We start from the raw sequence: 26787 nt of genomic DNA, 5'->3' as shown, positions 1-26787 counted from the left end.
GCTGTGTAATCATTGACTACCCTATATCTCCTTTATAGCTGTCTTTTTAACTCAATTTTTAAAAAATTATTTTTCTCAAGCACTTGCTGTTCACCAAATCCAGTATTTTTAGCCTCTATCCTTTTAGTTCCCTGTGGGATGTAAGCTTCAGGCCTCTTGCTTAGAGGAGCCTTTAAAATATTTATGTTGTTGAATATTTCTGTAAAATTTCAAAAGTAAAATATTTTTGCATTCTTGTTTTCAAGCTTCAGTCTCAACAAACCTGAATTTGCAACTTTATAAAAGGAGGTCTCTGCCCATTATAAAAGAAGTTCATCAGATTCTGTTGCAGTCTGTAGAGGTAACAAAATGGGGCATGGCTACCTGCAACTTGATGATAGCTAAGGACAGAGCTAATTGCAATATTAAGGCTTACATCTTGGATTGACCAAAGAATTATATTCTTTCCATACCAGGTCCCAGGTCTGGTCCATCCTTATTATTACAAGTTCAGGAACTAGATTTTAAGCGGTTTGACCAAGGTGATCATGCAATGGAAGATTAATTCATGCTAACCGAACTCACAAAAGGTTATTTATAAACCAGAATGTTTCTTAATATACAAGAAGGAATCAGTACCTTAAAATTGACTATCTGCTACCCAGGACACACTTAACTGGATCAAGGTTATAGTATAGAGACCAAATACGGTTACAAAACCTTTAATGTTCAGGATTTAACATGAAAACTGAGTGCTTAAGTCCTCCTCACTGCAGGGATATGGCCTAAACCCCGAATTCCTTGAAAAGGAGGAAAGTTCTCTTTCTTGTGTGACTTCGGGATGTGCATGATTCTGATTTACAAGTCTTACCTGGTCTTGGATCTAGTTGGTTTGTGTCTTAAACATCACACCCCTGCACCCTATTTGGCTGCTATATGCCAGAATTGTGCACATCTTCTAGTACCCTTTTGCCTCTTATTTCATTCATGTCCTCTCTTCACTTTCCGTTATTTCCACGTGAAGGGTTTCCTTCACTTTTCAGTGCCCAGGCTGTTTTCCCCAAGGTCCCTCCTAACCTTAGTTCTGTGGTCACCTACCTACTTGCACCGTGCCCCGCCCACTAATCATCACCTCCTAGACCCTCATATGCCTCGACCAGACTGGCGCCACCGCCCAGACTGGAAAGGAGGCGCTGAACCGCGGTCGGGCCCTATCCCTTCTGGGTGAGGACGCCTCGGGGCCCGCTCCTCGCTCAGCGGGGAAGCTGTGAGTAACGCTTCATTGTGCACTCTGGTCCCCCTCTTCAATTTTCTCCCAACCCTGCAAAACCTCCACCACTTTTACTCTCTTGGTGAGTATCAGAATCGTCTCCTGCCCTCGCTTAGGAGGAGCGATCTCTCGGCGACGGCACGAAGTTGCCTGCTTGCAAGACATTACAAGCAGGTATGGATGCTGGCGTCTGCGCGTCAGTGTACGGCACCTGGGCCAAACCCCAGGTGAAGGGGCAAGGGTGCTTGGCACTAAGCCAATCATAGCTCCTGATGACAGGACCTAGCCAATCAGAACACGGTAGGCCTGGCCACTCGGGGCGGGGCCGAGCTGGCGAGGAACCGCCCGCTTGCCGCTCGGTGGCCATTGCCTTCGCCCAGAGTTAGCGTAGCCGGTTCAGACTTCGGGGACCGAACACCTCCGAGCTGGGAAGCGGTTCCCTCCCACCCCTGCTAGTTTCTCTAGAGGCCTTGGTTTTAACAAGTGTTGGTACCTGCCCTGGACGCATTCTGACCTGGGTCTTCTCTCTCTCTGGAGACTTCGTGCCTATGGCTGGGGACAGTGGGAGGTCGTTGCCTTGACGATGACAGTATGCGGCCCGCAGTCCTACAGAGGGTGAGTTTGCGGCGGGCCAAGGCCCATCTGCCTCCCTGCCTTCTTCACCTAGAACCCGTGACTGTGTCGCAGAAGAAATCATAACAGCACTGGAATTGCTAGTTTGCTATTCAGCATCTTTTAGACCTTCGAACGAGATGCACTTCACTTCAAATCTGTTTCCTACTTGAAAAGCTTTGGGTCTTTCCACCCGAAAGGATTTGAAAGAAATATACTTTTAAAAGCTTCTATTATCTCATTATTTTGTCAACAATAGATTTCAATGTCTTTAACAAAATAAAAAATTAGCATTATTTTTATTATCTAAATTCTTGAAGTTAGGACCATATGCCTATATGGCACATTATCCAGAAATACCATTGCCTCTTGGCCAGGTTCTCTTTAGTTTATATTAGGAGTGGAAGGCATGAAAAGTTATAATTTATGAGTAACTGTCTCAGGAAACAAGAGGCGTTTTAAGCTGTGATACTTCCTTATTTGTGGGCAGTGCCACTTGAAAAAGCAGGTATGTTCAATGTGCTGTGACCGAATGTGCACTTAGTTGCCAGAATAAATTTGAAATAGTCAACTTGCATAATGATAGCTTGTGATATGCTTCAGAACATCCTAGACATGCTTGAGATAATTTTAATTTTCTTTACTTTGCATTTTTAAGTATTGAGGACAATAATTGCAAATTATTCTAAAATATTTAAAAATGATCCAGGTTATAGATTCCAGTATTTTTGTCTTTGGCATGATAAACCTAAAGGCTAGTCCTTAATAAAACATGCCTTAGTTGAAGGAAAAAAAATTTAGGAAGGGGATTACATTGAAATTTGTTTTCCAGCACAGACATTTTATTTGTAAGTAGTTAATAGTCATTAAATGGAAATTAAAATATCAAGTGAAAAGCTAGTGTAAGGGACACTGCTCTTTAAATGGCTTATAGCAGAACCTATTATTAAAACTGGTAGTAAAATAATAAAATCATTGGAGTTGGTTTTGACTGGGATATATTTTCATTTTTTACTCCCAAAGATCAACCTTCTTATATATAAACACATAAAAAAATAAAACCCTAAATTATTAAATATAAACTGCTGAAAATGTATACATTGGATTGTCACAGTTTGCTAGAACAAAGAGGATGTTTGTTTGTTTTGTATTGATACCTCAGTGTACCAATAGTGAAACAAGTAAACATCACAATTCACACTCTGGATAAATTAGCTTTAGATTGTCATACGCACACAATTAATGTAATGGGCAAGGGTTTTTTTTCCTTTCCAAGTTTATAAATAAGTATGTTTTTATATTAGGTTAAAAAAATTTAACTATGAATCATCATATGACTATATAGTTACCAAAAGACTATTTTTTTCTAAAAAATTTTTAGAATCATATTGGGAAAGAGCAACATTCTGTATGTTTAATTCTGGGATTGAATTTCAAAGTCAGATTTTTTAATATTTTATTTTGGTATCATTAATATACAATTACATGAGCAACAATCTGGTTACTAGACTCCGCCCATTATCAAGCCCCCACCACATACCCCATTACAGTCACTGTCCATCAGCGTAGTAAGGTGCTATAGAATCACTACTTGTCTTCTCTGTTATACTGCCTTCCCCATGCTCCCCCCACACCCTCCTATATTATGTGTGCTAATCATAATGCCCCATTTTCCCCGTTATTCTCTCTTCCCGCCCGTCCTCTGCAATCCCTTTCCCTTTGGTAACTGTTAGTCCATTCTTGGGTTCTGTGAGTCTGCTGCTGTTTTGTTCCTTCAGTTTTTTCTTTGTTCTTATACTCCACAGATGAATGAAATCATCTGATACTTGTGTTTCTCCGCCTGGCTTATTTCACTGAGCATAATACCCTCTAGCTCCATTCATGTTGTTGCAAATGGTAGGATTTGTTTTCTTCTTATGGCTGAATAATATTCCATTGTGTATATGTACCACATCTTCTTTATACATTCATCTACTGATGGACACTTAGTTGCTTCCATTTCTTGGCTATTGTAAATAGTGCTGCAACAAACATAGGGGTGCATATGTCTTTTTCAAACTGGGCTGCTGCATTCTTAGGGTAAATTCCTAGGAGTGGAATTCCTTGATCAAATGGTAAGTCTATTTTGAGCGTTTTGAGGAACCTCCATATTGCTTTCCACAATGGTTGAACTAATTTACATTCCCACCAGCAGTGTAGGAGGGTTCCCCCTTCTCCACAACCTCACCAACATTTGTTGTTGTTTGTCTTTTGGATGGTGGCCATCCTTACTGGTGTGAGGTGACATCTCATTGTGGTTTCAATTTGCATTTCTCTGATGATTAGCCACGTGGAGCATCTTTTCATGTGCCTATTGGCCATCTGAATTTCTTATTTGGAGAAGTGTCTGTTTAGATCCTGTGCCCATTTTTTAATTGGATTATTTGCTTTTTGTTTGTTGAGGTGGGTGAGCTCTTTATATATTTTGGATGTCAACCCTTTATTGGATCTGTCATTTATGAATATATTCTTCCATACTGTAGGACACCTTTTTCTTCTACTGATGGTGTCCTTTGCTGTACAGAAGCTTTTCAGCTTGATATAGTCCCACTTGTTCCTTTCTGCTTTTGTTTCCCTTGCCTGGGGAGATATGTTCATGAAAAAGTCGCTCATGATTATGTCCAAGAGATTTTTGCCTATGTTTTTTTCTAAGAGTTTTATGGTTTCATAACTTACATTCATGTCTTTGATCCATTTTGAGTTTACTTTTCTGTATGGAGTTAGACACTAATCCACTTTTATTCTCTTACATGTAGCTATCCAATTTTGCCAGCACCAGCTGTTGAAGAGGCTGTCATTTCCCCATTGTACATTCATGGCTCCTTTATCATGTATTAATTGACCATATATGCTTGGGTTACTATCTGGACTGTCTATTCTGTTCCACTGGTTTGTGGGTCTGTTCTTGTGACAGTACCAAATTGTCTTGATTGCTGTGGCTTTGTAGTAGAGCTTAAAGTTGGGAAGCGAGATCCCCCAGCTTTATTCTTCCTTCTCAGGATTGCTTTGGCTATTTGGGGTCTTTGGTGGTTCCATATGAATTTTAGAACTATTTGTTCCAGTTTGTTGAAGAATGCTGTTGGTATTCTGATAGGGAGTGCATTGAATCTGTAGATTGCTTTAGGCAGGATGGCCATTTTGAGAATATTAATTCTTCCTATCCAAGAGCATGGGATGAATTTCCATTATTAGTGTCCTCTTAATTTATCTTAAGAGTGTCTTGTTGTTTTCAGGGTATAGGTCTTTCCCTTCCTTGGTTAGGTTTATTCCTAGGTATTTTATTCTTTTTGATGCCATTGTGAATGGAATTGTTTTCCTGATTTTTCTTTTTGCTATTTCATCATTAGTGTATAGGAAAACAACAGATTTCTGTGTATTAGTTCTGTATCCAGCAACTTTGCTGTGGGTTTGTCATATATGGCCTTTATTATTTTGAGGTACTTGCCCTCTATACCCATTTTGCTGAGAGTTTCGTTCATGAATAGATGTTGAATTTTGTCGAATGCTTTTTCAGCATCTATGGAGATGATCATGTGGTTTTTGTCCTTCTTTTTGTTGATGTGGTGATGTTGATGAATGTTGTACCATCCTTGCATCCCTGAGATGAATCCTTCTTGATCATGCTGTATGATCATCTTGATGTATTTTTGAATTTGGTTTACTAATATTTTGTTGAGCATTTTTGCATCTGTGTTTCATCAGGGATTCTGGTCTGTAGTTTTCTATTTTTGTGGTGTCTTTGCCTGATTTTGGTATTAGAGTGATGCTGGCTTCATAGAAAGAGTTTGGAAGTATTCCCTCCTCTTCTATTTTTTGGAAAAGTTCAGAGATTGGGTATTATTTCCTCTCTAAATGTCTAATAAAATTCAGTGGTGAATCCATCTGGTCTGGAGATTTTGTTCTTGGGTAGTTTTTTGATTACCGATTCAATTTTCTTGTTGGTAAGTGGAGTATTTTGATTTTCTGTTTTTTCCTTGTTCAGCCTTGGAAGGTTGTATTTTTCTAGAAAGTTGTCCATTTTTTCTAGGTTATCCAGTTTGTTAGCATATAGATTTTCATAGTATTCTCTAATAATTCTTCATATTTCTGTGGTGTCTGTCATGATTTTTCCTTTCTCATTTCAGATTCTGTTTATGTGTGTAGATTCACATTTTGTCTTAATAAGTCTGGCTAGGGATTTATCTATTATGTTTATTTTCTCAAACAACCAGCTCTTGGTTTCATCGATTTTTTTCTATTGTTTTATTCTTCTCAATTTTATTTGTTTCTTCTCTGATCTCTATTATGTCCCTCCTTCTGCTGACTTTGAGCCTCATTTGTTCTTTTTTTTCCAGTTTTTAGGAATTTAGACTATTCATTTGGGATTGTTCTTCCTCTTTAAATAGGCCTGGATTGCTATATACTTTCCTCTTAGTACTGCCTTCATTGTGTCCCACAGAAGTTGGGGCATTGCACTGTTGTTGTCATTTGTTTCCCAATATTGCTTGATCTGTTTTAACTTCGTCATTGATTCAGTGATTATTTAGGAGCATGTTGTTAAGCCTCCATGTGTTTGTGAGCCTTTTTGTTTTCTTCGTACAATTTATTTCTAGTTTTATACCTTTGTGATCTGAGAAGTTGATTGGTAGAATTTCAATCCTTTTGAGTTTACTGAGGCTCTTTTTGTGTCCTAGTACGTGGTCTATTCTGGAAAATGTTCCATGTGCACTTGAGAAGAATGTGTATACTGTTGCTTATGGATGTAGAGTTCTATAGATGTCTATTAGGTCCATCTGTTCTAGCGTGTTGTTCAGTGCCTCTGTGTCCTTACTTATTTTCTGTCTGGTTGATCTTTCCTTTGGAGTGAATGGTGTGTTGAAGTCTCCTAAAATGAATGCATTGCATTCTATTCCCTCCTTTAATTCTGTTAGTATTTGTTTCACATATGTTGGTGCTCCTGTGTTCAGTGCATAGATATTTATAATGGTTATATCCTCTTGTTGGATTGACCCCTTTATCATTAAGTAATGTCCTTCTTTATCTCTTGTGACTTTCTTTGTTTTGAACTCTATTTTGTCTGATATAAATACGACAGCACCTGCTCTTTTCTCCCTATTCTTTGCATGAAATATCTTTTGCCATCCCTTCACTTTCAGTCTGTGTATGTCTTTGGGTTTGAGGTGAGTCTCTTGTAAGCAGCATATATATGGGTCTTGCTTTTTTATGCATTTGGTTACTCAGTGTCTTTTGATTGGTGCATTCAGTCCATTTACATTTAGGGTGATTATCGATAGATATATACTTATTGCCATTACAGGCATTGGATTTGTGGTCACCAAAGGTTCAAGGATAGCTTCTTTACTATCTACCCATCTAATTTAACTCATTTATTACTCTATTATAAACACACTCTGAAGATTCTTTATTTCTCTCCCTTCTTATTCTTCCTCCTCCACTCTTTATATGTTAGGTGTTTTATTCTGTATTCTTTGTTGTTTCCCTTGATTGATTTTGTATATAGCTGATTCTATTTTGCATTTAGTTAGTATTTGTTTGGTCTACTCTCTTTGCTGTGGTTTTATTTTCTTGAGAGACATCTATTTAGCCTCAGGAGCACTTCCGTCTAGAGCAGTCCCTTTAAAATACACTGTGGAGGTGGTTTGTGGGAGGTAAATTCCCTTAAGTTCTGCTTATCTGGGAATTGTTTAATCTCTTCTTCAAATTTAAATAATAATTTTGGTGGATACAATATTTTTGGTTCAAGGCCCTACTGTTTCATTGCATTGAATATATCATGCCATTCCCTTCTGGCCTGTAAGGTTTCTACTGAAAAGTCTGATGATAACCTGGTGGGTTTTCCTTTCTAGGTGATCTTTTTTCTCTCTCTGGCTGCTTTTAATTCTCTGTCCTTGTCTTTGATCTTTGCCATTTTAATTATTATATGTCTGGGTGTTGTCCTCCTTGGGCCCCTTGTGTTGGGAGATCTGTGGGCTCCCATGGTCTGAGAGACAGTTTCCTTCTCCAGATTGGGGGAGTTTTCAGCAATTATTTCTTCAAAGACACTTTCTTTAAAAATTTTTTTTTTAATTTTGCTATCATTAATGTACATTTGCATGAACAACATTATGGTTACTAGACTCCCCCTATTATCAAGTCCCCACCACATACTACTTACAGTCAGTGTCCATCAGTGTAGTAAGATGCTATAGAATCACTACTTGTCTTCTTTGTGTTATACTGCCTTTCCTGTGTCTTCCCCCCTACATTATACATGTTACTTGTAATGACCCTATTTCCCCCTTATCCCTCCCTTTCCACCCATCTTCCCCAATCCCTTTCCTTCTGGTAACTGTTAGTCCATTCTTGGGTTCTGTGAGTCTGCTGTTGTTTTGTTCCTTCAGTTTTTCTTTGTTCTTATACTCCACAGATGAGTGAAATCATTTGATACTTGTCTTTCTCCGCCTGGCTTATTTCACTGAACATACTACCCTCTAGCTCCATCCATGTTGTTGCAAATGGTAGGATTTGTTTTCTTCTTATGGCTGTATAATATTCCATTGTGTATATGTACCACATCTTCTTTATCCATTCATCTACTGATGGACACTTAGGTTGTTTCCATTTCTTGGCTATTGTAAATAGTGCTGCGATAAACATAGGGGTGCATATGTCTTTTTCAAATTGGGCTGCTGCATTTTTAGGGTAAATTCCTAGGAGTGGGATTCCTGGATCAAATGGTATATCTATTTTTAGTTTTTTGAGGAGCCTCCATACTGCTTTCCACAATGGTTGAACTAATTTACATTCCCACCAGCATTGTAGGAGGGTTCCCCTTTCTCCACATCCTCGCCAGCACTTGTTGGTGTTTGTCTTTTGGATGTTGGCCATCCTAACTGGTGTGAGGTGATATCTCACTGTGCTTTTAATTTAATCTCAATGTGCGTTTCTCTGATGATTAGGGATTAGGGATGTGGAGCATCTTTTCATGTGCCTGTTGGCCATCTGAATTTCTTCTTTGGAGAAGTGTCTGTTCAGCTCCTCTGCCCATTTTTTAATTGGCTTATTTGCTTTTTGTTTGTTGAGGTGCATGAGCTCTTCATGTAATTTGAATATCAGTCCCTGATCTGATATGTCATTTATGAATATATTCTCCCATACTGTATGATGTGTTCAAGGACACTTCTATCCCTTTTTCTCTCTCTCTTCTTCTTCTGGTACCCCTATAATGAGAATGTTGTTCCATTTTGATTGGTCACACAGTTCTCTTAATTTTATTTCGTTCCTAGAGATCCTTTTATCTCTCTCTGCCTCAGCTTCTCTGTATTCCTGTTCTCTGATTTCTGTAACATTAACAGTCTATTTCACCTCATCTAGTCTGCTCTTAAATCCTTCCATTGTTTGTTTCATTTCTGTTATCACCCTCCAGAATTCTTCCCTTAGCTATTGCATATTTCTCTGCAGTTCCATCAGAATGCTTATGACTTTTATTTTGAATTCTTTTTCAGGAGGATTGGTGATTTTGTTCTCGCCAGGCCTTCTTTCTGGTGTTAGTGATTTTGGACTGAGCAAGGTTCTTCTGCCTTTTCATGGTGGAGGAAGTGGTCGCCGGCTAGTGTCATGTGTGTCAGCTGGGAGAACAAAGTCCCTTCCTGCTTGCTGGCCACCTTGCCTGTCTCATCTACCCGTGCTGGTAAACCACACACAGGGAGCAGCCTCTGGGTTAATCCTCTGAGCTGCCATGGGCTGAGCAGCCCTTGGGATGGCCTAGGGCACTGGCAGGGATTGCAGGCGAGTGGTGTGTGTTCTCCTGCGAGAACAGTTCCTCTTCGTGCTTCCCAAACTCTGCGCTGGTCTCCGCTGCCTGTGCTGGGCAACCACACATGGTAGCAGCCTCTGGGTTAATCCCCTGAGCTGCCGTGTGTGGGGTGGCCCTTGGGATGGCATAGGGCACTGGTGGGGGTTGCAGGTGAGCAGAGTGTGTTCTCCTTGAGAACAGAGCCTTTCTTGCTTCCTGGACTCCTCGCTAGTTTCCTCTGTGCTGGTTGACCTGGTGCAGGGGAGAGCCTCTGGGTTACTCCCCTGAGCTTCTGTGTGTGGGGTGGCCCTCGGGATGGCCTAGGGCACTGGTGGGGTTTGCAGGCTAGCAGCGCATGTTCACCATGAGAACCAAGCCCCTTTGTGCCTTCCAGACTCTGCACCTGTCTCTGCTGTCTGTGCCAGTCAACTGTGGGCAGGGTCAGCCACTGCGTCTGGGCCAGTTAGCCACACACAGGGAGAAGCCTCTGTGTGGTTGCTGTGGGCAGGGTTGCTCCCTAGCTGTTCTGCAGCAATGGTGGGTCAGCCGGTTTGCTTGCAGTGCTGGCAGTGGGGAATGAACAGCAGGCTGCTTATTGCCATGAGAGGCTTCCCAGCTGTGTTGCCACCCAGGGTTTAGGGCTCCTGAAGTTCCTTAAAGTTCCCAGGCTGCTGGGCTGAGTGTTCCAGGAAGATTTTTGACCACCTGTTAAACCATTGTCCCTTTAAGACTTTTAAAGTGCCTGCTTTTCTTTTTTTCTCAGGGCAGCCGACTGTAGGAACCTGTTCACAGTCTTAGTCTCAGTTTTGCTTTTTCATCCCAGTGCAGATTACTAGGGCTGGTTATTTAGGAGTCCTGTCCTTCCACTCCCTCCCCTCTCTGATCTTTTCCTCCCACTGGTGAGCTGGGGTTGGGGGAGTGCTCGGGTCCCACTGGGTCACGGCTTTGTATCTGACCCTTTCCCATGAGATGTTGGGTTCTCGCAGATGTAGATGTAGCCTGGCTCATGTACTGTATCTTATGATCACTCTTTTAGGAATAGTTGTATTTGCTGTATTTTTAAAATATATATGGTTTTGGGAGGAGATTTCCTCCACCCTACTCACTCCGCCATCTTGAGAATCTCTCAAAGTCAGACTTCAAAAGTAAATTTAACTTTTAACTTGTAGTGTATAAGTGTTCATATTTCATGGCAATCAAAACTTATGAATTTATATCTATCTGTGTTTGAACTGTAAAGTTTTTTTTTTCTGTTCCAAAGTATGTAGTGGAATAATTACTGGAATTTTATCAGTCATTAGTAAAATAAGTAATATTTTATAAGAATTGCCTTTATCCAGAAGATGTCATGTAATGAGATATAAAAGAATTCTAAACATAAAATTCAAATGATCATAATTTCTGAGTAATTATTAAAAAGATTTTTGAAATACTGTATTTGGTACTAATAGTATTTATTTAAAAAGATATGCTCATGTACTGGGATGCCATTGTATTACTTTGTTAAAGTTCAATGTAGGAATTTACTATAATAAGCAAAGAAAATTGGTTTATAAAAATTCTTAGTGTTAACTTGGCAAATGATCATTTCATAAACATTTTTGGCGTCATTGATAAGACCATGCATAAATATCTTCAAATTTGGTCTTTTAAAACCAATGTAAAAAAATTAATTTGATCTTCACTAAAACCAAATTCATTTGTGCCTTTTGCACCTCTGAATGAATGAAAAGAAATTGAGTTTTCTACAGTTCACTTCAGAATTTCTGAAGTGAGCTGTAGTTGTTTTGTATGATAGTTCAAGTATTGCTTTATCTGAATTAAAAATGAATTTTATTAATTATTAAATTTCAGAAATTTAGTAATTTAGTTAAGTTAATGCCTCAGTTCCATTTGCTTGTCTATTATAAAAATGCATGTGCATATTTTGAAAATATAGCTTAGATGTGGAAATAATAAGAAACTGTGAGGCAGCAAGGACAGCCCTTGACACAGTGACTGCTCTAATATGGAGAACAGGTTGGGAAGAATTAATTTTCCAGGATGGTGGAGGAAATTAATATACTCAACATTATTAACTCTATGTTTTGGTTTCCACAGCAAGAATAATTCCTACTGGTATTGAATTAAAATGGAAAAATATGAGAACCTAGGACTGGTTGGAGAAGGGAGCTATGGAATGGTGATGAAGTGTAGGAATAAAGATAGTGGAAGAATTGTGGCCATCAAGAAGTTCTTAGAAAGTGATGATGACAAAATGGTTTAAAAAATTGCTATGAGGGAAATCAAATTACTAAAGGTGAGTAAATACATATATTGAATTGAAGAAAAATGAGTTGTTTCTTGATCAAGATTATGGTTTTAGAAAAAAACTACTGTCTTTATTTCCATAACAAGGCTTAAGGTATAAATTTCTTCTTTTTTGGCAATAAACAAAATGATTACATAGGCGTATTCATTTATCTCATGAATACAAATATGATTTTAAAAGTGTTTCTTCTCTATCTGCTAATCCATCATCCATCCATCCATCCATCTCCTTATTTGCTTACCTGACTACCTACCTACCTATCATCTGTGTTTGAGGTCCCAAAGACCACTTCAGTTTCCATGGTTCACTGGGAGGACTCACAGCATTTATTATATAGTTGTACTCATGGTTGTGATTTATTACAGTGAAAGGATATAAAACAAAATCAGTAAAGGAAAAAAGGCACATGGGGTGAGTTCCAGAGGAAACCTGTCACATGATTCCAAGAATCCTCTTCCAATGGAGTCACACAGGGCACACTTATTTCTTCCAGCAATGAGTTGTGACAACACATGTGAAATATTGTCTACCAAAGAAAATTCATTAGAGACTAAGTGCTCAGGGTTTTGACTGTGGGCTGGTCATGTAGGCACCATCTGCATGATTTGTACCCAAATTCCAGACTCCCAGAAGGAATGCACGTATTCAGCATAGACAATATTGCTTGTACAGTGAGCCACTTCATTAATTCTGGAAATGAGGGGACCCTCCTAAAATCCCAATTCCAGGTGCCAAGCAAGGGCTCAGTTTGCAAGCAGACCTTTCTAAGGAGAGCAAGCTCAAATGTGCTTATGTTGTCATACACACTCTTTGTCTTTAATCAGTCTCACTAGAAGTTGATTGATTATATTTATCTTTAGAACCAACCTTTGCTTTGTTGATCTTTACTGGGTACTTCTTTTCTATTTCATTAATTTTTGTTTTTTAGAATTCCATTCCTTCTACTTATTTTGGGTTGGTTTATTTTGCAGTTCTTTTTCCTAACCTGTTGAGATAGATGCTTACTTTTGTAATTTCCAGGCCTTTTCCCCCTGTCTCTTATATGCATTTAAAACTACATGTTTCCTTTTAAAAAACATCTTCATATGTATCCCACAAATTTTGATTAGCATCACAGTATTCTCTCATTTCCATTATTTTTCAAGCATGTGGAAATTTTCTAGGTTTTATTTCCCTGGTTATTTACTTTTGACACAGTTGTCCTGTTATCTGAGTGTATGTTTATTGAGTGTACTTGCTTTTTGGTTCAGAGTATAGTCAATGAGAAAAGAAAGATTCCTCCTGTGCTTCAAAAATATTTGAAGTCAGGCCTGTTAATTGTGGTGTTTAAATCTTCTAAATCTTCTGAATTCTTAATGATTTTTTTTTGTATGTTTGTTCTATCCAGTACTGAGAGGAAATGTTAAAATCTTCCTCTGTGATTGTTTGTTTTTCATTGCAGTTCAGTTGATTTTTAACTTTATAAACAGAATAGCCAAATTACTTGTGGATCAAATACAGAATTATTATATCTTCATGTTGAATCATAAAGAAATCAGCCTTTATCATTGTGAACTAGCTTTTTTTAAAATTAAGGTATTATTGATATATATTCTTACAAAGGTTTCACATCAAAAAAACAATGTGGTTGCTACATTCACCCATATTTCTAGACACCAACCCCATACCCCATTGCAGTCACTGTCCATGAGCATAACAAGATACCAGATTCACTATTGGCCTTCTCTGTGCTATACTGTCTTCCTCGTGACCCCACACACCATGTGTACTGAACATAATACCCCTCAATCCCCTTCTCCCTCCCTCCCCACCCGTCCTGCCACGTCGCTTCCCTTTGGTAATCACTAGTCCCTTCTTGGAGTCTGTGAGTCTGTTGCTGTTTTGTTCCTTCAGTTTTGCTTTGTTGTTATACTCCACAAGTGAGGCAAATCATTTGGTACTTGTCTTTCTCCATGTGGCTTATTTGACTGAGCATAATATCCTCTAGCTCCATCCATGTTGTTGCAAATTGCAGAATTTGTTTCTTTCTTATGGCTGAGAAGTATTCCATTGTGTATATGTACCACCTTCATCCATTCATCTACTGATGGACACTTAGGTTGCTTCCATATCTTGGCTATTGTAAATACTGCTCAATTAACATAGGGGTGCATATGTCTTTTTGAATCTGAGAACTTGTATTCTTTGGGTAAATTCCTAGGAGTGGAATTCTCAGGTCAAATGGTATTTCTATTTTTAATTTTTTGAGGAACCTCCATATTGCTTTCCACAATGTTGAACTAGCTTACATTTCCACCTGGAGTGTAGGAGTCCCTTTCTCTGCATCCTCCCAAGCTTTTGTTATTCTTAGACTTTTCGATGCTGGCCATCCTAACTGGTGTGTGGTGATATCTCATTGTGGTTTTAATTTGCATTTTCCTGATGATTAGTGATGTGGAGCATCTTTTCATTTGCCTGCTGGCCATCTGAATTTCTTCTTTGGAGAATTGTCTGTTCATATCCTCTGCACATGTTTTAATCGGGTTATTTGCTTTTTGGATGTTCAGGCATGTGAGTTCTTTATGTATTTTTGGACATTAACCCCTTGTCGAATATGTCATTTACAAATGTGTTCTCTCGTACTGTAGGATGCCTTTTTGTTCTGTTGATGGTGTCCTTTGCTGTACAGAAGTTTTTTAGTTTGATGTAGTCCCATGTGTTCATTTTTGCTTTTGTTTCCCTTGCTCGAGGAGATGCGTTCAGGACGAAGTTGCTCATGTTTATATTCAAGAGATTTTTGCCTATGTTGTCTTCTAAGAGTTTTATGGCTTTATGACTTACATTCAGGTCTTTGATCTATTTCGAGTTTGCTTTTGTGTATGGGGTTAAACAGTAATCCAGTTTCATTCTCTTGCATGTACCTATCCAGTTTTGCCAACACCAGTTGTTGAAGAGGCTGTCATTTCCCCATTGTATATCCATGGGTCCTTTGTCATATATTAATTGACTATATATGTGTGGGTTTTATCTGTACTCTCTATTGTGTTCCACTGATCTTTGAGTCTCTTCTTGTGCCAGTACCAAATTGTTTTGATTACTGTACCTCTGCCCATTTTTTTATTGGGTTTTTTGTTTTTTGGTATTGAGTCCTTAAGTATTTTGAGAGCTCCATTCTAGGTGTTTAATTCCCTTTAAAGGTGGCAGCATTTTCTGGTGAGTGTTCATCTGCCCTTTGTGTTTCCTTCTTTCTTCCTCTTTTCTTATGGTATCTTTTAGTAGATCCTGGCTTTGTTCCTTTTTTGAGTGTTTCTTATCTTCTATTAAACTGAGCCCTTCCTGGATCTGCTATTTGTAGCAAGTTCATGTAGGCAAGAACCCATTATCTTGTTCCAGGATGCTACCATGATTCACAATGATGTTCCTTACAACACAAGTCCTGAATGTAGTATTGACTTCTCTTATGCTTAATTTCCCTGAAACTTGTAGTTGCTAATTTATTGATAATGAATTGTTCTGCCTTTCATTTGGCCTCACTGGTAGACTGCTTCCAGCAAAAGAGTTTCTGTGGGATTATTCAGGGCCCCCTCTACTGCTGTTCCTTGGTGCCATTCAGTTCTAGTGATGCTTTCAGTGACAGCCTGTGAATCCTGTTCCCATTATTTCAGATTTGCTTTTTTTTAAATTTTTGTTTGTTTGTATTTTCCTTTTCAGAGTATGTCACCAATGTTGGAGAACTCTCCTTTGCCAGCTTTGTAGCCACAGATGATCTCTTGTATCTTTCTACACTCCTGTTTGACCTTGACTCCATTTGGCAGTCCCACCTCATTTGTTGTGGGTAGGGGTCACAGGTCCAGCTTAGTTTCATCAAAGAAGGAGCTACATTTCTTTCTCTCATTGGCTTTATCATGTTCTCTGAGAGCAGAACAGAGCAGTGTGGTCATTTAAAATTTTAAAATTGAATATGCTTTTACAATTTATACTGTTTATTCATTTTATTTATATGTTTTTCTTACACTAATATCTATTTTAGGTTGTGGCTAATTGCTTATTATTTGATCTTATGAAACTATTTTGCATTTTTTTATAATAGCAACTGAGGCATGGAAATCTGGTGAACCTGTTGGAGGTGTGTAAGAAAAAGAAACGATGGTACCTAGTCTTTGAATTTGTTGACCATACAATTCTTGATGATTTGGAACTCTTTCCAAATGGACTAGATTTCCAACTAGTTCAAAAGTATTTGTTTCAGATTATTAATGGAATTGAATTTTGTCACAGTTACAATGTAAGTATTTAGTTTAAATAATTATTTTGCCAATGATTGACTACCCAGATCCCAGTCACTTAATTTAATGAGACACTTGTTTAAACTAAAGTCTGGACCAATAAAGTAATGAAATGAACTGTAACTTTGATATTATCAATTTCCCTGTGTCATAATACATGCATTGTTCCTCCCAGGATTTTATTATGAATATTTTAGGCCATACTGAAAAATTGAAAGAGTGTACCATGGGTACCCATTTACCTACCACCTGGATTTTATACTTGTTAATAGCTTGCTATTGCTTTATGACATATTTTTCACTTATTAATCCATTTATCTATTTATGTATTTGAAAGTAAGTTGCAGACAGTAATATACTTTAACTCTGAATACTTCAGTATGCATATCATTAACTATAGAGTTGAGTATTTGCTTTTTTTAAGCAACATTTGTTGAGTGAAATGCGTAAATTTTAAGTAATGAGTTTTGACAAATGCATATGCCCAAGCATCCATGTATTTGTTAGTTCAAATTCTCTTGCCTAGTTATGAAGTGAGAGAATCCCTGCTCTTACTCTATTGTCTATCACAATAATTTTATATCCTTTGAGGATCGTATAAAAGCACTTCTAGGTAAAAATGACACATAAAATAGGAAATTAATAACAACACATTGATTCTGCCAATTTTATAAAATATTTTAAATGACATTTTTGTGTGTGTGATTATAAAAGTAATAAATGCTAATGGCAGATGTGGAGCTGGCCTTGTGACCTCACTATGGTGTTTAGGATCTAATAGTAGTTGGTAGCCTATGCAGAATGCACAGCAATGGCAGATTGCCATTAGGATGCTGAATTTAAAATAAATATATTTAAGTTTTTTCCAAAATACAATCTGCTTGTATTAGAAAATTAGGCTTAATCATTTGTTTTGTCTAACTGTAGAATTTTTAGTATTATCTCCCGTGTCCTGTTTTCTCCTTCCATTGTCTTGTCTTTAGAAATCTTAACCACTGACTTTGTTTTACCCTCTTTACATTTTTAATTGCCTGATGAATGCTTCCACTTGGTTGCTTAGCAATCCACCTAAAAGCCCTTATGGCTAAAACTAAACTACTAATTATTCCACCAGAACTAATTTTTTCTAGATTTAAAAATTTTTTGCAATGGATCTACCATTCTTTTAGATTCCCAGGTTTGAATAAATTACCTGAGATTGCTCCCTAAATTCTATTGATTCTTGATTTAAAATATTTCTAAACTGTGTCTCTTCCTTTCCGTTCCTCTGAGGACCAGCCTAGTTTAGGCCCTTATCACCTCCTAGTTGTTCCACAGCTCTTTTCGCTGCCTGTAGATTCCCCCTCTGATTTAGTTCGTTTATAACCAGTATCTTTAAATACCATTCCCAGAATCTCCTGATCTATTCTTATCATCATCCATTTGCTCTCCTTGTTACCTCCACTTGGACTCCTCTTCCATTTCCACATTTATCCAGGTCACATTTAGTATTAAGGACCTATCTTACAATCCACCACTTTTATAAAAATTTTCCTGACCACCCAAATCTTTAACAATAGCTTCAGTCTCAGTCTTAAGAGCAGTCATTCACAGAACATTGATTTGGTAATTAATAATATACATTTCACCCAATATCTTTAATTATTTAAATTAGATTTCAAGCATAAATGTTTTTTCTTAACCCAACTAGGTCCCAGGTCCTTGAAAGCCAGGGACAATTTTATGCTGTTATTTGTATTCATTATATGGACAAAAGCAGTTCTCTGCACATGGTGCATGCTAAGAAAGTAATTTTCTTAACTCCGTGTGCCAGTATATGTCATTATTTGATTTTTTTTGTCTTAGGTCATACACAGAGATATAAAGCCAGAGAACATATTAGTGTCCCAGTCTGACCTTGTCAAGTTATGTGATTTTGGATTTGCACAGACACTGGCAGCTCCTGGGGAGGTTTATATGGACTATGTGGCAACCCGATGGTACAGAGCTCCAGAGCTATTGGTTGGTGATGTCAAGTATGGCAAGTAAGACATCAGCAAGGGAGGCTGGAGAGGGCGCAATTAACTTTCTCTCTCTTTTTAAAATAAAATGGAACATATTCCTAGTGTAATAAAAGGTCTTCGAACACTGAAAGGAAGTTTGAGTTTGGGGAACTTCATAAAGTGATTTGTAATCATTTTTGGTGCTTCTGATTTAAACATTCTTGTGAAACAATTTGGGATAAGTATACCTATTTAAAGGTAGGGAAATCAAGATGAGTAGTGGTTTGTTTCTTACAGTGGGTTGAAAATAGATATATTTATTACTTATAAAGAGATGTAACTGGATAAATCTGATGCTGTTGGAATGAAGTGAGATGAGAGAGTGGGCAAGGGCGGGGGGAGAAACATACTTGTTTTTGGCATATTAAAGATGGTATGTGTTTTAAGTGGAGGTAAGGAGCAAATAAGAAAACCTTACCTATCAATCTGTCCATTCAGTCTGGCTTTGGTATATCTGACATAGTCTTAATCATGCTCTCACCTGCCCTCCTGCCCTTCTCTCCCCAAAGAAAAGAGCAAAGGTATATTTTCTCCTAACTTTTGCATTCAGTAAATCACATGCAGAGAGGATGCAAATGATCACTTATTATCTTTGGGTCAGCAAGTATGGGGTGTAGTATGACGATTACCCTCATTTTCACATTCAAACTGAGAGATACCAAGACTTCTGAGGCCGTTTAATCTTGCTACAGATAGGACTTCTGTTGTTAGTGCTTTGGACAGAATTTCAAAGCTAGGCTATCAATGTCTTCTTACGTTTGTTGAAATACAAACTGCATGTTGGGAGATGGAGCTTGGAAAATGGAAATAATGGGGAAATAATTGTGGGTTATTTAACTACTGGGTTTTAAATTTCCAGGCTAGAAGTTCAATAAACAATACAATGGTTTCTTACAGCAGAATTTCATATCTACTTTATACTAGATTAAGTATTGAAATTGAGAAAAAAGATAAAAGTGCTCAAATCAGACCTTAAATGCAAGTACAAAATCAGTCTACCAAAAATTAAATTCTTAAAGGGTAGAACTGATTTCTCTAGATTAGATTCTGACCATATGACTAGGAATATTTTCATTGTTTTGGTCAGCACTATATGCTTTGTTGCTAGGAGTAAAATGCTGATACTTATATCTAAAAAATTATTAAATGTCCTGTGCCTGTCCTTTTCCTGTGCTCCCTCATGTCTTCAGTTCTGTGTGCAGTGGCATGTGAAGTTTTCTAAATGACCATGTTGAGAAAATAATGTTAATTTTCTTGAGTTGACTTCTGTCAGAACCACCATAAGGCCTGCCTGAGCTGCCACAATGAGAGTGCTGTCTTTGGTTGATTGTGTGTAATGAGAGGGCCCCAGATCCCTAAGCAGTGTTCTGTTCTTCTCTCTAAGCTACATTTCTGGTCTCTTTGTTATTTCTATCATGATGTACAATGACAGAGATGTGTGCTTTTCTCACTTACAGGTAGTCTAATTCCAAGACATCAGGAGCTCTTTTATAAGAATCCTGTGTTCGCTGGAGTAAGGTTGCCAGAAATCAAGGAAACAGAGCCTCTTGAAAGACACTACCCCAGGATATCTGAAGTTGTGATGGATTTAGCAAAGGTGATCATACTTCCTTTTTTTACTTCCTGACAGGGACTTTATATTATGGAGACTCAGTTTTCTCTTCTTTTTTCTTGTCTAGTTGATATTTTATGTCAACAATTTCCTCTGATGATTTTAATTTTTGTACAGTAAGAGAGTTTGAATAATTTGGAGGCAGGGGGGAGTTCATAGAGGTAGGCCTAAAAGTTTTACTTCTTTTAAAAAATCCTTTAGTGGTATCTAGTGTTTTAAGTCTAAAAAAATTCTCATAACAATATGCTATTAATGTTTAACATTTAAAATGCAAGTCTTCTGTAAGTGGAAGAGAGAAGAAAGTAGGATAAAAAAAATAAAAAGAAAGTAGAGAAGTGGGAAAATATTGAGGTGCAGGATGCAGGGTCATGACTTGTTATGTGTTGTTGAAGGGTCTTTTGCTTAGCCACCATAGAAAAGTAGAAATACATTTTTTGGAGTATTTTGAAGCAAATCCAAGATACTATTTCACTTATAAATACCTTAATTATTTGTAGAACTTTTCTTGTTAATTTAAAGCTACTTATTGAGTCCCTTCTATTTTTACTGGCATTTAGTGGTTCCAATGAATCAGAACAGGACCTGCGTTAAAATAAAATAATTTGTGTAAACTATTTAGTGCAGTACTAGCACAGAGAAGGTCCTTTTCTTTCTATTCTACAAGGGCTTTATATTTAAAAAATTTATAATACTTCCTTAATATCATAAAACACCTAATCAATGTTCAAAGTTTCATGGATTTTCTCATAATTTCTTTTTAGAGTTTGAATTAGGATCCACATGAAGTCTATATCTAGAGCACAATTGGTTGATAATGTCTTTTAAGATTCTTAAATTCTAAGCTCCTCTTCATCTCTTTCTTTTTTTTAAACCTTGCCATTTATTTGTTAAACAAACTAGGTTGTTTACCCTTCCTTAGAATTTTCTACATGGCATAGTTTAATGTCCTCTGTGTTCTGTATTTCTTACAAATTCAAAGAAAAGCTAGAGCATGATCAGAATCAGGTGAAGTTTTTGGCAAGACTATTTCATAGGAGGTTTGTGTATTTCATTCTAGAGACACTGCATGTCTGACGGTCTTTCTTTTTGTGACACTAGCAACCACTGATGTCATTGTATAGATTTGTGCTGTATTTATAATTTATTATAGATATTTAAAATTTATTAACTATGAAGAGTAGTTTTCTGCTTTTCTATATTTAGAAATGTAAACATAGGCAGTTTTTCTTTGATATGAGCTGTATGTATTCCTTGTTTTTCCAGAAATGCTTACATATTGACCCAGACAAAAGGCCCTTCTGGGCTGAACTCCTACACCATGATTTCTTTCATATGGATGGATTTGCTGAGAGGTATAGTACTGACTCATGTTTTTCAGATTACACCAACCTAGAGTTAAAGTAAGGCCTCCGTAACAGTAGCAACAAATATTTCCCTTATTTCCCCTCCCAGCTACCTTTATAGGATCTCAAATATTTACCACTCTACCTCCATTCACCCTTGGCAATAATGCAATTCCTAGGAGTGGTCCCCTGCATTCGCTAAATTAGGGCTCTTGGTGTTCAGGAAGCCGTCACTTCATGCTTTTCTTTCTGTCTCCCTGTGGTGACATCTACCACTCAGGTCACTGATTTCTATGTTGCTACGAGATGTGTACCAGCTGTGCCATCATCTCGGGTGCTATGCATTTGCAAAGGTACCATCTATATCTGTGGACTCACACCACCCCTAGTCCTATGGCACTGCTGACACTGCCTCTGTGCTGGAGAACTTGATATGCCAAGCCAGGGGGTGCCAGGGCTGCTGGCATTATCCCTTGTACTGTTGCAGCTGCTGGCATCCATGCAGCTGACAAAACAAAAAATAGAGAGATGAATGACTATGACATTGCTTTATATTTTTGCATGTCTATTTAATATCTAGCTTAATAAAAGATAGCTAGGTTCTCCTATTTGCTTCTGCATTTAGTTCGCTGTGATGTATTGTTTTGGTTGAAATATATGAAGAAACTCTGTAGCTGGAATATGGAAAAGTATTTTAATAATCCTTTTAGATAATAATGGGTATTCTTCTGTGATTCTGTGTCAAAAACTTTGATACTATATCAAAACTTGACAGTGGTAGTTTCTTAAAGAATGGTTACATTGTGGTATCTGAGACATATTAGTGAACTTTTCTTAACCTGTTAAATTAAAATCCATTTGTCTGTCTTGTACTTTGAATAGGTAATGCTTTTGTAACTCATGCATGCTTTTGTAACATCATGCATTAGTCATTTGGAAAATATTATTTTGTGTAGTTTGCAGATCTTTAAAATGTTGACATGTTTTATTAGGCAGTATTAAAAAGTCATGTTCTCTATCAGAAAAGCCTTTAAGCATTGTGACTCTGTTAAGCTTACAGATCAAGTTTAACAGAATTCTAATTTTGCATAAAAATTTGAATTTTATCATTGACACAAATATCATCAGTTGCTTTCCTTGAAGTGATGAGTTCCTTTGTTAAATTAAAAATATATCTACCAAATATTCCAAGTCTGAATAATCATAGTGCCTGTTGGCATCAGAGCCATTCTTAAATGAAGCTGCCTCTCACCCCTTTTAACTGAGAATGTATGGCTATGAGGAATACAATAAATGCTAGTTATTTGGTGCCATGGTTTCAATTCTTTGTAAGCTCCAGCAGTTTTACCCACCACTGATTTTATACCATCAGTGCAAATGTTAATGTGGTGAAAAAGAAGTCATCTTTGTATTAAGATAAGAATAGTTTTGACCTTGTTGTGAACCTCCTGAAAGGTTCTCAGGGATTTTCAAGGGTCTACAGACTACCTTTTGAGAACTGCCATTCTAGGCCATGATTTTCCTCATTTTAATAACATGGTCTAGTTTAATACTCAAATTTTCACATAAGTATCTTGAAAACCATTTTTTCTAGACTTATCTGTCTCATGTAACTATATTTCTTTTAAAAATGTATTTTTATGTAGATTTTCTCAGGAACTACAATTAAAAATACAGAAAGATACCAGAAATATTTCTGTATCTAAAAAATCCCAAAACAGAAAGAAAGAAAAGGATAAAGATGATCCCTTAGATCAAGAGAGAAAAACTCTTGTGGTGCAGGTAAATAAATGTCCATGTTTGAATGTGTATTAAATTTTGAATTTAACATATCCTTACATTTTTGGAGGAAAAATGAAGATTAAAAAAGTTTTCTGAGTGGTGAATAAGTTGTTAACTTTTAGCTTAATTGTAAAAATATGTCTTATCTATTGATATTACCTGTTTAAAAAAACCTTAACATGTATTGAATGTCTGCTGTGTACCAGACTGTGTACCAGACTGGACAATAGGGCTTATCAAGAACTCACATTCATTCAAGAACAGGTAGACACATGTACCTGCATATAAACCCATGGATACAGACACACACCCACACCCATGCCATTTTTTCCTTAAAGGACAGGAGGGAAAAATAGTATTCTTAATATTTTATATAAAGTAAAACATTTAAAAATTGATATTTGGGTATTTAACTTATTTGACTTTTACTTTTTCTGGTACATTAACCACGATCTGTTCTTGGTAAGCTAATTCAAATCCAGTAATAACTCACCCCCATTTTCTCAAGTGAACCAAAAGAAGAAAGAATTCTCAATTTTGTGTTCCCTGACTCAAAATATTTAAGAACAAAGGTGGGCAGGCTTGTTTCTTCTTCCATGGTTTTTACACTGAAATATATATAAATATTTGATATATGTGTATATCATATAAATTATATATACACACATATACATATATATATATGCATACACATATGTATATATGTGTGTGTGTGTGTATCAGAACTAGTGTGAATTATATTTCCATTTGAAAGAAATGTCTGACCAAGAATCCTGGGTTTTATTTTAATTTTGTATGTAGAATAAAGAAAACAGGGGAACGAAAGGTGGTATCTGTGGAATTCTGGTTTAGTCAACCAGTACTTTACAGGAAGAGGTGATTTTCCATTCTCCTCAGATCATTAATATTATTAACATTTTTGCTTATGGTCAGGATACCAGTGCTGATCCCAAAATTAAGGATTCTAAAGTATTTAAAATAAAAAGGTCAAAAATTGATGGAGAAAAAGTTGAACAAGTCAGTGGAGCTTCAAATGCCAGCTGCCTCCATGACAATGGGATGAGCCACATCAAAACAGTGCCTTCAACAAGCCTCAGAGACTGCAGCAACGGCAGTATGGGTCACACGAAGAATCCAGGAATGGCAATTCCCCCGCTTATGCACAACCTTGCTACAGGGGCTCCCAATGTTCATTCTGGAATGAGTACTCTCTCAGGAGTTCAGAGTAACAGGTATGAATCAGTAAAACAAGAACAAAATGTTGCGTAGGGACATATTTGCAAAGTTCAAGTGCTTGTCGATGCAGTCACATTGTATTACTCTCTCAGGCTTCTGGATGCTATTCACTCTTGCCAGGTTGCTGTTTCAAAAGACTTTTTTGGCTTATGTGATGAAAATTACTAATACTTAATAAAAAAAAAATTCACCTGAGTCCTAAGAAAGTAGGATTTGTATTGTTTAAGGTGAAGAGAATCAACAGCTACTTCAGTCTAATAATGGGAAAGGAGATTGTCATAATAAAATAAATAATTGGTTTTGAGGGTCTACTGCTGCATGGTATAGCTGTGGACATTTCACTTTACAAAGAAGCTGCTGTGGGGAATTTTGTTGAAAAGAAGGTAATTTATTTGGTTGGAGTCAGGGGCTGGATGGGTAATTGTGGGTAACAGTAAAGGACAGAATGTTTTGTCACAGCTCTGTGCATTATTTATCAAATAAGCATTAAATTCCAATTAAGCTGCATGTCACTTGGTGCTGTGTTGTTTGGCTTTGTGCTTGAAAAGATTATTGCTGGTTCTAACTTAGATTTATTTGTTGTTACAGAGTGGGTGAGAAGACCAAGAAGTATTGTATTCCATTTGTTAAACCAAACAAACATTCTCCATCAGGGATTTATAATATTAATGTGACCACATCAGTAAGTAAACTGTTTTAGGTGGTAGAAGAGTGTCAGACTTTTATTAATATTAAATATTATAGTGATAAACTGAGAATTTTATTTGAAGACATATCACAAGTGAAATCAAATTATGTATATATTATTTCAGCCTGTTATAATAATAAATGTGAAAGTCTTAAAGTATAACCTTTATAAAGTTTTACAAGTCTGGAAGTTTAAATGTAAGATGTTATTATTAAAATGACATCTGTTTTAAATTTTTTGATAACAGTAAATTTTCTTACTGGTTATCAGTTCAATTCATTTAACAAATACTTATGATTATCTATTATGTCTAAGAAACTGGAGATGAGTAAGTCTTTCTCTTCAAGAAGCTCATGGTCTAGTAGAGGATTACCAAATTAAAACAGTGTCAGATTGTAATAGTAAAAGTATGTACAAGGTTCTTTAAGCCTTTTACTGCTTGCCAGGACTTAACACTGAGGGTTGGTAGAGGAGGATGAAAAAGCTCATAGCAACCAAGTAATCCATTTGATAGTCATTTAAATAAATTTCATCAGGAAGAGGTTTGAAATAGTTGTATGAAATTGTTTTGTATGTTTTTAATGTTCCTCAAAATTTTCATCATTCTAGCCCTTCAGTTCCATGAATTTTACGGTATTTAGATAGTAGTTACAAAACAGGGCAAGTCTAGTTTACCTGGAAGCTAATTCATTTTGTTAACCTTTCTGATGATTATTAGGTCACTAGTGAAAAGAACCTTCTTCAGGCACATAAGAAAAGAAGGGAATACTCAAAGACAGACATCCATTTGCCTGAACTAAACTATAATCATCTCCCTGAACTAAGAGCCTTGGAAGGCATAGGTATGTTTATAAGCTTTTACTTTTTCTTTTGCTTACATTACTTAAAATCTATGTTAAATAAACTACAAGTATTAAAAATGAAAATTCATAGTTACTTGTATATATTGAAGGACAGATAAAAAAGTGAAAGTAACAAAAATGTCTAATTTTTTCAATGTGTTTATGGCTATTTTTATCTAGCTCGAAATTACAGGCTAATAAGGAAAGAACAAAAATCATTCAGAATCTCGAATTCCTTCTCTAGCTGCTATTGACTCGCACACTCCCAGTATTGCATTACATCAGGTACAGAAATACTCTTTAGGTAGAATGGAACTTGGATCTCTCATACTTCATATTTATTAAAGTACCTTAGGGAGAGTTTGCTCTTAAGGATTGATGGGATCTATCAAACTTTCCTTGTTAAATTTTGTTTTGTGGTTCATTGCACTTAGAGTCATCAATTTTTATATAGATTAAAAATTGTGTGCATTTGTCTGTGTGTATAGCCTAGCTTTGGCTTTTAAATAAATATAGGTTTTGTGGTAGTTTATAGTATTTCATTGCATTATTCCCAGAGTTAAAACCTATCTTTCTTTTCTTTCTATTAAAGTGTCATTACTATACAATCTTATGTTTGTTTCAAATGTACATCACAGTGGTGCAACAGTCTCTGTGATCATCTTGTATTTTGATTGTGAATTATTGTGCCCTTTTATCCACCTCCCCTCCCACCCTGTACCCGTCCTAACTCCTCCCCCTTGGTAACCACTAGTCACTTCTCAGTGTTTATGAGTCTACTGCTAAAACCTATCTTTCAAGCAGTGGAACTCTGGGATTGATTTTATTCTTTTAAAATGTATTTTCTAGGAGGCAGAGCCGAGATGGCGGCATGAGTAGAGCAGTAGAAATCTCCTCCCCAAACCACATATATCTATGCAAATATAACAAAGACAACTCTTCCTAGAATAGAGACCAGAGGACACAGAACAACATCCAGACCACATCCACAC

At 36.9% G+C, this 26787-nt stretch overlaps 1 protein-coding gene across 1 annotated transcript; it reads left to right on the top strand.

The window, feature by feature from the left end:
- Positions 1-1606: 1606 nt before the first annotated feature.
- CDKL2 (cyclin dependent kinase like 2) lies at positions 1607-26637 on the top strand. Its single transcript, XM_057502317.1, is given in 12 exon segments — positions 1607-1864; positions 11775-11973; positions 16055-16249; positions 18096-18274; positions 19634-19889; positions 21168-21304; positions 22894-23029; positions 23963-24261; positions 24854-24947; positions 25672-25795; positions 25976-26012; positions 26014-26637. Coding segments are annotated over 11 exon segments (1752 nt in total). The 5' UTR covers positions 1607-1864; positions 11775-11805; the 3' UTR covers positions 26141-26637.
- Positions 26638-26787: the final 150 nt, after the last annotated feature.

Source organism: Manis pentadactyla, chromosome 5, assembly GCF_030020395.1.
Source record: "Manis pentadactyla isolate mManPen7 chromosome 5, mManPen7.hap1, whole genome shotgun sequence".
Classification (NCBI taxonomy): domain Eukaryota; kingdom Metazoa; phylum Chordata; class Mammalia; order Pholidota; family Manidae; genus Manis; species Manis pentadactyla.
This window is presented reverse-complemented; position numbering and strand designations above follow the sequence as displayed.